The 12,156-nt window shown below is 36.9% G+C and overlaps 1 protein-coding gene across 1 annotated transcript in view; it reads left to right on the top strand.

Annotated features, from left to right (window-relative positions):
* Window positions 1-12,156, top strand: part of UNC5C (unc-5 netrin receptor C) — a 334,341-nt gene that overhangs the window by 255,680 nt on the left and 66,505 nt on the right. Inside the window, exons 5-6 of the mRNA XM_081960098.1 lie at window positions 4,110-4,290; window positions 9,853-10,020. Of these exons, the coding sequence (XP_081816224.1) occupies window positions 4,110-4,290; window positions 9,853-10,020 (349 nt within the window). The remainder of the gene's footprint in view (window positions 1-4,109; window positions 4,291-9,852; window positions 10,021-12,156) is intronic.

Here is a 12,156-nt window from a genome sequence, read left to right as displayed (position 1 = left end):
ATGACTGGATGAGGAATTCTGGGAGTTGAAGTCCACAAGTCTTAAAGCTGTCACATTTGAACATCCCTGGGGTTTTTTTTCTAAAGGGCTAGGGGTGCAAGGGTCTTGTAACTTGACAGCTTTAAGACTTGCACACTTCAGTGCCAGAGTTCCTGAACCAACATGACTGGAGGAGGAATTCTGGGAGTTGAAGTTTATATTGGAGCTAATATAATAAAATGCAGTAATATTTTTCTTTGTAACCTAACAAAGTAAAGTAAGATAAATTCTGCTTCATACTGAGCAGGCATTTGTACATGGAAGTAAATAAACAACATATATATATGCCTTCATTCATGAAATAAATAAAGTTGTGCAATTTTCAGTCTATAAAAAAGACATTCGGAACATGTGAAAACACAAACATAGCACCTGTCTGCAACACTTTTAAGCAGTTGTGCCTTTCCTTGGGCATCATAAAGCAACAATATAATTCCACCCAGAAGTGGTATTCACTTACCTTCCCTACCGGTTTGCAAATGTGAGTGTGCGCATGCACTTGCTTCACTCGCACACACCTCGTCTGTGCACTGTCTTCTCCATGCATAGTGCTCGCGCATTACTTTGGGGTGGGTGGGCGGAGCCTCCCACAACCGCCACTACTGGTTCGCCTGAACCAGAGAGAACAGGCTGAATACCACCTCTGATCCCACCCCCCAAGTGCTAGCCAGGCCTTGCCTCTAGTCTAGCCTAAGTTGCCTAGTGTTGCCACAGTGTGTATCTATTGTGTGGCATGTATTACAATTACCTCTTGGTGAAGAAGCAAACATGGGAGTATTATCTATCTTTATACATATTGTCTGCATTCTCTGTGTAATGCTAGAGTACTATACAAAAATAGGGCAAGGAACAAAGGACTGTGATTATGTCAAGGGTGAGCTTGTTATCTTCTGCAAATTGTGTATCCTTCTTGGGTAATTATGACAAAAAACCCCACTTGGTTTATAGAGTTGCAGGCAGGTGCTATGATATATTTCCACACGGTCCAAAACACACCGGAAAAGTACATCTAAGTGCTGTACTGCGGTAGAATCTAGTTTCAGTAAGAACGATCTGATAGTGCGTTATATATATATAAGATTATATTAAAGCTGATGAAATGTAATCATGTTATTTTCAGAATTACATTCTGGAAGGTATTAAGGAAAATACATGAATGTAGGAGTGCAATTAGGAATACTACTCTTGCCTTTGGTTCTATTGTGTAAATAGTGTAGTTGTTTAAAATCCCCAGAAGCGTAGAAAGGACTATCTGCGTGTGATAATATAATCACTCTATCAAGTTATGATGTCTGCTTCCATGGAGAAATATTCTTTGCCTAACATTTTGTCATGAATTATAATTTCAAGAATAAGAAAAATCTAAGGTTGTAGATTCATTGATGCATGGTTGCGTGTGGTATTTTATCACCAAAAATAAATGTAATTTCACACTATTTTAAATTCAATAGTTTCCACTAGAAATAATTCATTTATGCAGTGCATAGAATCATTAATAATTCTATATTGCAAAATATTAAGTTGATGAACATCAATTTATGGATCTGAGAACAGATAGTTTCATACTTGCAACCAAGTTTTATTTTAGGTGATAAAATGAAATATCCAGTTAGAATATTCGTGCATCCTATCTTAAGTGGAATGGATTTTATTAAGCATATTTTCAGTGGTTTGTAAATAATAGGAAAAATAGGGAAGGAAAAAGGGAAGAGAAAAATGGGGGAAATGCTTTTGTATTTTCTTTGTAAGCTACACTATAAACTAATAAAATTGTTATTAAAAAATTTCAATGATTCCTCTAGGAAAAGAGTCACGTTTTATAGCAATAGCACTTGGACTTATATACCGCTTCACTGTGCTTTCACAGCCCTCTCTAAGCGGTTTACAGAGTCAGCATATTAACCATTCTCCTCCTCCCCCCCCCCCAAACAATCTGACTCCTCATTTTACCGACCTTGGAAGGATGGAAGGCCGAGTCAACCTTGAGCCTGGTGAGATTCGATCTCCCAAACTGCTGGCAGCCAGTGATTAGCAGAAGTAGCCTGCAGTACTGCACTCTAACCACTGTGCCACCACTAAGTATGTTTATGATGAATGATTGATCACAATCATTTCTGTGATTTAAAAAAAAACTTCTTGGCTTTTGATCTCTTTGGGCAAATGTTCAAACTGTTTAGTGTAAAAGGCATGTTTGTTTCGACGAACCAGGCCTTACTTTGTTGTGAGAATTCTCTGTATTCCATTGGATTGGCCAGGGGCAGGATTTTTTTTTTTTATTTGATTAAAGTGCTGGGCATAAATTCCAGTGATCTAGTGACATGAAGGCACTCCTTTGATCCATCCCATGCTGTAAAACAAGCTCAGTTCAAAAGCAAATAAGCTACTGAATGTTCAGCCAATTTATGTAGACTAGCTTACCTCAGGCAGCTCCAAGAGACTGCAGTGATTCTTTATGATAGAAATGAATGGAATATTATATAACTTGAGGAATATGTTTTTAGGTCTTTAACCATTCCAGCCTTTTTGAAAGCCTTTAAAAAAAGCCACCATCAAATATTTGTTTGAATATAGGGTGTGATTGTATATACGCAAGTCATACAGAGTCACATTGATTCACATATCTACAGCCAACAGTATCTTATTTCAAGTCAACACAGGATGCATTATTGTTGGTGAAATATGTTTAACCTACGTTCCTACTAAGTTATTAATGAAAAAATTATTTGTTTCAAAAAATCATGACCCACATAGATTCCACAGAGTTCTCTAAAACCATAGTTGTTAACATTCTTAAAATTGGAAGGGCTAGAGAATCACTTTCCATAAAGAGGTCACCAAATGCTGTTTTTCTTTAAATTTAAAAACTCACTGTTCAGCTTCCAAAGAACATTACTGGAAGGTAAAGTAAAATGTAAAGGTTTCCCCGGTCCAGTTGTGTCCGGCTCTGGTAGATAATGCTCATCTCTGTTTCTTAGCCGAGGAAGCCAGCATTGTCTGAAGACATTTCCGTGGTCGTGTGACCAACATGACTGTATGCTGAGGCTCACAGAATGCTGTACCTTCTCATTGAAGTGGTGCCTATTGATCTACTCACATTTGCACACTTTCGAACTGTTAGGTGGGCAAGAGCTGGGCCAAGTTGAAGGTGCTCACTGCATCCTGCAGCTGTCAGCTTTCCAGCTGATAAGCTCAGCATCTTTAACCACTGAGCCACTGCACCCCGATTGAAAAGTAGGATAAAAATAATTCAAAATATATTTGAGAATTCTTGATAGGAAATCTAGATTTGCCTTTCCAATACATGGCCTCCTCATGTCCCTAGGGCTATTGACCACTGATAGTTGTCACAATGAATTCTGAAAAGGATACCTGAAATAAAAAGAATTGTAAAGGTAACAACCTCCTTACAGACCTTTTCAACTGGACATTTTTCCTGTATCCACTATATTTTGGTGAAATATGTTTAACCTATGTCCTTGACTTGCAACTATTTGTTTAATGACTATTCAAAACTCCAACAATAATGGAAAAAGTGATGACCTTTTTTTACAGTTATGACTTTTGTAGCATCTCCATGTTTATATGATCACTATTTGGGCACTTGACAACTAGCATGTATTTATGTCAGTTGCACTATCCCAGGGTCATGTGATCTTCTCAGCTAGCTTCTGATAAGCCAAGTCAAATGTGGAAAGCCAGATTCGCTTAAGGACCACATGATTCACTTAATGACTGCAACGATTCACTTACTAACTGTGGCAAAAAGGTTGTGAAATGGGACACAACTTATTTAACAACTGTATTGCTTAGCAGTAAAAAAATATTGGGCTCAATTGTGGTCTCAATCAAGACCGATCAGCTGTCCTAGAAGAAGATTATTGACAATTGCTGGTTGTATTTGTATTTAAATGGTGTTTTTTATTTACTTATTTTGTATATTTAGCTTATAAACTGATTTGAGATAATTATTAATCTGTCAAAAATATAAATGCATGTAATTAAAACATAGCTTATCAGAGTGCTTCACATGAAAATGCTGTATCTGATCACATTTGTGAATCTCTCAACAGGTTGAGTGGCTGAAAAACGAAGAGGTGATAGACCCTGTTGAAGATCGAAATTTTTATATCACTATTGACCACAACTTGATCATAAAGCAGGCACGTCTCTCTGATACAGCCAATTATACTTGTGTTGCCAAAAATATTGTGGCAAAAAGGAAGAGCACCACTGCTGCTGTCATTGTCTATGGTAAGAGAGTTATCAGGTTACATATTTGGGTTATTTATAGATTTTAGTCTATGTATAAACAAAATTTAATCCATGCAGGCCTGGGAAATTTAACTGATGGACTTTTAAAGTTGAATTCTACTTTATTCTGCTCTGTATATTTAGTTGAAGCCTAGAAACAATATATAGGCAATTTATAATGAAAGTAGAATGTCTTTCATTTTGTAGTTAATTGAAACAAGTTGGTTTGAGGGGGGGAAACTCCACAGACTTCTGAGTTTTGTTCCCCTCATTTTACTGGAATGTTAGCCCAGCCTCCCTGTCCATGCTTTCAAATATCACTGTTTATCAAAAGCTTAAAACTAAGGCAACTTGAATAATACAGCCTTACAGTTTTCAATCTGCCTGCAATTAGAACCAGAACATATATAATTCTTAGCCTTTGAGATCAGTGTGGCATTCTTCCTGTTGAGTTATAGGTAGAATAGGAGGGAAAAAGAGAGAGATAGAAGTAGGAAAAAGGAAATAAATAACTGTTGCCTGATGGCACCTACTCTCACTTTCACAAAGAACATCCAAAGTTTTCTATCTGTTGCAGTGCCATAAAGAATAATTATTCCTACATTTTTCCATCGCTTTTCATTCAATTTTGTGATAAAGAATAGCTTTCAATATTTCTTTCAAAGGAGAACAGAATTTCATCATTGGGTTCTTGCACTTATTTTTCTACAAGAGTGGTGTGATTCAACAGGTCTAACAACTGGTTCGCAGTCTGTAACTATTAGCTTCCTCGCTTCAATTAATTCCCTATAAAGAATTTCTCCCCTTTTTTTTTACCTTGGACAGGGTAGGTAAATAGCCTGGGAACCCTTCCAAATGATAAAATTATAGAAAGCAAGAGCAGCAGTAGCATTCTTCCCCACCATCAGTGATGATAAGGAGTCATCTCAAGAGCCTCAAAGTCTTTTTATCTTTTGGACAAATGCTTGATACATAAAGTTGTTTTGTGATATGTCCTAAACTATACATCTTTTTTTTTAAAAAAATGATATATTTGACATTTTAAATTTAAGAATAAAAACTTCGTCAGATACGTTCTGTAATAATATAGCATTTTTCCTATTTTTTAGTCATTAAGTTGGTGCAAAACGTATGAATTATATTATTGCGTATATCACTTGAGATGGAAATAAAACACTCTGCTGAAAGAAGCTAAATCAGCTGGATAACCACATTAATTGGAGCGTATTTAGCTGAGGAATTGGTCTGTATGTAAAAATGCAGAAGGGAAATGCTATGAAATGCAGGGGGTAATAGATTTGGGAAGCTGTAATCCTTGCACAGATAAATTGCAGATATTATTTTCCAATTTGTAAACTTATGAAACTGGTTTAATGCGTAGAATTTAATGGGTTACTGTCACAAAAAGTGAAACACTGAATTTCATTTAAAGGTTATTCCATCTATAAAGTGGAATATCATCAAATAGTAATTGATCCAGGAGAACTCATAAAATTTTAGAAATTATTGCAGATTAATCTGTGAAACAGAAATTTGACTAGGTAACTTTCTTTTGACACACACCATACTCTCTTTGGTTTCTAAGTATTTAAGAAGTTTACATATGGCCCTTAGCATCAAAATATTAATTAGCTGATGTGCCATCAAGTCAGTAGTTAGTTGTTGTAGATAGATTTTTTTTCTCCAGGATCATCTCAAAGGTACTTTTCTCAAGAGGCAACTGGGCTTTCTGCTTTTTCTTTGAAGATGTTTTGCTTCTTATCCAAGAAGTTGTCCTTCAACCCATCATCCCTGTGATTGAGTCTATTTTGTTGCTGGTTGTACTATTTTTTTCTCTTCTCTTTCCTTGCATCTTTTCCAATTTTATAGACATGTGAGCCTAGTCATTTTTTCCTTGCAAGTTTGTTTGAGTTGATTTGTTCCATGATCCATTATTTTTAAGGGGGGGATTGGTTATTCCCTTTATTCTCAAGCATTTTTGAACAACAAAGTTCAAAAGCATAAATATTCTTTCTGTGCTTCTTCAAAAGCCAGGTTTCATCGAGTGAAAAGTAAAAGTAAAACTATTGCCTGCACTAATCTGGCTTGTCTAGATTAAGATGATGGCATGCACCAAAGCCAAAAACAAGATGGTGGCCCCTATGACCCAGGCCATCAAGCTACTATCAGTTTGGACTGGTTCAGCCATCATTGATCTGAATATATTTTTCAGGATTCATTGCTACTAAACCAAATGCTAATGTGTGACGTAGTTCTTGATTGCTGATTCCTTTAGTGTTGACAATTGATCCTAAAACACAGAAATCATCCACCACTTCAATATATTTATTGTCAGTTCTAAGGACTATTGTTGTACCTGCTGTCATTACTTTGGCTTTCTTTGAAAGTAATCTTTGTCCCATTTTTCCACTGTGGGCTCTTGACATTCCTTACTAGAGGTTGCAGTTTATTTGTATTTTTAGCTAACAGCATAGTGTTACCAGCATAAGCCAGGATGTTGATGTTCTTTCCTCCAATTTTTAAATTATGTTTCTCTAATTCTGATCCAATTTATAAGTTAAACAAATAACGGGAGTGTATATAGCCTTGTCTTACTCCTTTCGCAAGCTGGAGACAATCAGTTTCACTATGTTCAGCCTGATTATTGTTTCCTAACCGGTCAGTTTCCTAAGTGCATTCCATAGCTTGACGTGGTAACTACATGTCAAGGGCTTTCTATAGTCAATAAAGCACATATTGACTTTTGGGGAGTATTCTTTATCTTCCTCCATACTGTAATAGCAAGAGCAAATAATAGGTTAGTGTCTATACAATACTGTCCATGGAATTATTTGAGTAGAGAAGAACCTATATTGTCCCCTACAATATTAAGGTGGAAATCTTAGAAATTTTATGTGACTACTTATCATATACCTTTGCTGATATAGTTGTTCAGAATCACTTGCAACATTGAATTCAAGAGAGAGCAAATTCCGATTTATCGGTATAATTTGGATGACTCAATTTTCAGCTTCATCAGCTGGTGTAAAAATACCCTGAAACTTAAGGAAGCTTCATAGAAAAGGGGGAATCTATTACTGGTCTTCCTAAGGGGTATATCAGTGGAAATTGAACAGTCTTAATGGCCATTATGAAGTGACTATCTGAGTCACTTCATATCTCACTTGAGAAGTAAGGAAAGGCTCTTATTGGTTATATGTATCTTTTCCTTAGACCTGAAATCACCTGCTAATATGCAATAATTTTCAATATTTGATTCGAAAATGGCATATACTCTGAATTAGAGTCCCAGTGGCATGTCAATAAAAGTGAATGAAGCAACATCAGTGCCCATAACCTTGCCAGTTGGCCAAGCAATGCCCCTCTTGATGTGGTCCATGCTGGAGAAATTCCTACGAGCCTGCACTTCCTTTTCCTAAGCTCACTTAATTACTTATGATAAATAAGATTTGATTCATATAGCAGGGCCTGGTTCCTTGGCAGTTTACATGTTTGATTCTCTATTATTAAAGTTAGTACTAGTATATTACTTAGTTGGTATGGAGGTCATCCAATTTTTTTAAATGGTTCACATTAAAATATGTATTTATTTTACTTCAACCTATTCAGAAGTCGTGAGATTGTATAGTGAGAGTAGGCATTACAGGCAAACTGCATGCCGGTTTTATCCATTCAAGAGAAAGTTGATCTACCCATCATGAGGCTTATTTTCAGAACAATCCTTCACATAGTTGTAATATGAACTAGGTGAAGCTCTCCCTGAAGAATATTTGAAAACTTCAGCAATATAGGAATTATTGATCACAGTATTATCTTGCCAGCATTCCAGAAACTCATCATTAGCTGTATCATTTGAACCAACTACATCGGCCTTCCATTTCTCTCAATTTCTCCCATTTAAAAATACTATATATTTTTAATCTTGAGGATAGTTTATTTAAACGATTATCCCCTCCTACTCTTTTTTTTCAGATAACTTATTAGAAAGACACACTACACTAATGGGTATAAAGAAGAACCCTTATGAAATGTATACACCTCCTCTATCCAATTTGATTATAAACAATGTGTATGTTTGTTTGCATGTGTGTGTGTGTGTGTATGTGTGTGTTTATGTTTGTGTATATGTCTGCAATAATATGGAAAGCAATACATCAGTAAACTAAATTTTGTACTGATGTTTCTGGATTCAATCTTGAAAGACTTTGGCAAAAGCTAATATGTACAACTTTCCACATAATTTGAAGAATAAGCCTTCCCCAGGAGGAGAACCTCAATAGAAGATACTTGTTCTGACCTAGGCTTCCCAAGAGCATGAAGCAACTCCTTGTCCCGACAAAAACCCCATTTATTAATTTACTGTGAATTCTGCTCAGTCACATCCAGCAAAGTCTTTCAAGGGAGGATTTACAGTCACAGACCTTATCTGGTTTGGAGAACTGAGAGGCAGATATCCGCACAACTTGGAAAGGAGTCACGGAAGTGACGAACCAATTAAGCAAATTAATTGTCTCCTGCAAACTCCACTCTCCTTTTGCTCCTCTTTTATTTCCTCTGGGAGGGGCCATTCATCATCCACCTGTGGCCTTACTCCCAAGTCGACCCCTGTTCTTTAGCTGTTCCCTTTGTCTGACAACTCTGTGCATGCGCACACTGGGAACAGGCTCCAGCTGTTTGTCTGCCTCACTGATATCTGACTCCGAAGGCAGCCGATAACTGTCAGACGGCCTTGGCCCATCTCTGCCTCCGACACAGAGCCCTCATCAGAGCCTTCCCCAGACTCCAGGACTGGCCCATGTTCTTCCCCGACCTCCTCACTGTCGAAATCTGCTGCCAGCTCTGCTGGCCACTGGTGGGCCACAACAATACTCAGGACAACTCTTGGTAGGTGAAGATCCTGTGCAGGCTCTGTCTGATTATCCAAATAGGGCAGGCTTTTCTAAGAGGTATCTATTTCCTAAGTGATCCAAAGATTACTGAATTTTCAACCTGCAGAAACTAATTTTGTCCAGATTTTCATCTCATTTGGTTACACGTTAAAGGTCGGAGGTAGTACCTTTGTTGCAGTGGTGGGTTCCGGATCCCATTCCAACTAGTATGGTTGGAACCCGGCAGCGTCCACATAGACTCGCACAGCATGCACGCACACGTGCATAGTGCACGTTTGCGTCTTAGCACCTCCGCGATGCTCCAGCTGCTCAGCAGAGCATTGCACAGGCACTGTACGCACCATGCGCAGAAGCAGCAAAGACTTAAAAGACCGGTAAAGAGCTCGGGCAGGCAAGTGGGCCCTCCGGAGCACCGTACCAGAACAGTATCTGGTGCTCCGGGCAGGCTCCGGTACACCCGTACCGGGGCGTACTGCCTGCAACTCACCACTGCTTTGTTGTGATATTACTGTTTCTTTTATGATCCGCTTTTGAAATCCAAGCAAGCATAAAAGAAATATATAAATTTCCCTTTTTCACACACACACACAAAGTTTAATTCATAGAAGACTGTAGGCTTCATAAATTGTCCGTTCTTCATTTAAGTCAATTTCCTACTTTCCTTACTTCTCAGTCAACGGTGGATGGTCAACATGGACAGAGTGGTCAGTATGTAACAGCCGTTGTGGAAAAGGCTTTCAGAAGCGTACAAGAACATGTACCAACCCAGCACCCCTCAATGGAGGAACCTTCTGTGAAGGCCAAAATTTGCAGAAAATAGCTTGTACCACATTATGTCCAGGTATGTTGTATCACTACGATGTGATATTATCTAGAATACGTCTTGTTTTCTTTTCATTTGTGGTAGTGGGGGATGAAAACGATGACTCCTTCGTTTTAATTTTAAAGTGAACTCTGTTATGCCATTCAGATACAAATAAGATGAATAATTAGCACTATCATTATGCAATGTTTGCCTCTCGTTGCAGTTGTTATTCCGAACACTTACATAATGAGTCAAGTTTTAGACCCTTGGGACCATAGGCCTTGGATCTGTTAAAAACTCTGCATTTAAATAATAACACAATTTTATGTATTAATAAGCTTGCACTTATTAAGGCAAAGATAAGATTTTTTTTTACTGAAGGTAAAAATATTATCTGAAGGAGATGGATTATTGTATTTATTATAAACTGCCCAGAGCCACTATGAAGATGGGTGGCATATAAATGTAATAAACACATGAATGAATAAATACATACAATTATCATGTTTTTATCCTTGTTGTAAAATAACAAAATTTTCACCTTAAAAACAAAAACCATGCACAGTCTCTTAAGAATATGTTTCAGAATGTTTTTGGCTGCCATCTTATTCACTAGGATGGGTAAAATCTAACTTATTCATTTTAGATGGATTAGAAAATTATTTTAGTTCCTTCCAAGGACAAAAGTTCAAATAAAGCTCATGTCTGATTTCTCTAGCTCAAAACCTGATTTGCCCTTTAAACCAACAAAACATTTTCTCTGTCATCAGCTACGTTCCCTTATCTATTTGGCAACAGTGATCTAAATAGTATTAACATAATGATTGGAAGAAAACGTATTTCTATGGCACTTGACATCAATTAAACTTTCCCTTAAAACATTACAAATTCAAGGTTCCATTTTACTGCATACTTCTCAACAATACAACATTACATCAAAGTAAGGAATACAATATAGATTTTAAAGGACAAAAGCACATAATAGTGAAAGCAACTTCAAAATTTGTGTCTATTCTCTGTAAGAATTTGTTGCAGATCTGTTGAATTCTGTCTGAAACTATTATTTTAGTAGGGAATATTTTGAGAAATCAATATGTTAATAGAAATTCAGTAAGCATATATTTCTTTTAGGTATCTTTATCAGATCAGAGGAGTAATAGGTGGCTAGATAGCATCTCGCCAGCCCAATGTCAAACCGAAACATTTAAGTTTTTTACAATATAGCAAATGAACAAAGAATTTACAGCTTTTATTGCATAGAATTCAAGGTGCTTTTTAAATATGTATGTATTAAGTAAACATTACAAATACCTTGCCTTAAATTCAGTGTGGTAGAAGAGGTCACAGAGCCAAAATTTGAGAAATCCAAATGCCTAGTGACTACCTATCTAAAGCTTCTTCTGAAGGATGCACTTCAAGTAGGACTTTTCAGAATGTTCTTAGAGCAACTTTAGATAACTTTTTACCTATGAGCCAGGTGGAGTCAGCAAGAATATGACCTCTGGTTTCTGGAATCCTAAAGAGAAGATCTTCTTCCTCTCTTATTTTCTCTTAATTAATTAAGGGTTTTAGGAAAACAGAAGCACCATCAAACACAATTCAACTTGTTGGCATACCAGGCGTGATGTGGCTGGAGGAAAAGCAGAAGCAAACAGCTCTTCCATCCAATTATTCTTTTAATCCCAGTGTCATATCTCTCTTTGCTTATAGCTACACTATTCTTCCCTCTTGTTTATACATGAATTTCCCATGAAAGCTTCTTTCATTGTGTATTACCCTGCAAAATCCTAGTTGGACAAGAAGGTGCAGGTGTCTATGGATTTTCTCAATTATCCAGGTCATGGTTGTCCCAAAGTACTTTTCCAAAAGACAACTAGACTTTCTTGGGGGTTTTTTTTTCTTTGAAATTGCTTCACTTGTCATCCAAGAAGCTTCTTCAGAAAGTGGAGACATTAATATACATTATAGGAAAAGAGTGCTATTTGGTGACAAAAATCAACTGGAGTTGCTGAGATAGTCAGTATTTTTTTTCCTGCACAGATCAGACAGTGGAGAATAAATCAATAAGTTTAAAATCAAAGTAGGGTTTCAACAAACTGACAGCATTTTTTACTTTGTGAAACTTGTTAATATATTGGTTAGAATCTCCATCTCCATATGATCATTGAAACA

Source organism: Natrix helvetica (genome assembly GCF_964273705.1).
Source record: "Natrix helvetica genome assembly, chromosome: 7".
NCBI classification, from domain to species: Eukaryota; Metazoa; Chordata; class Lepidosauria; order Squamata; family Natricidae; genus Natrix; species Natrix helvetica.
Note: the sequence above shows the minus strand (reverse complement) of the source record. Positions and strands in the feature narration are given on the sequence as shown.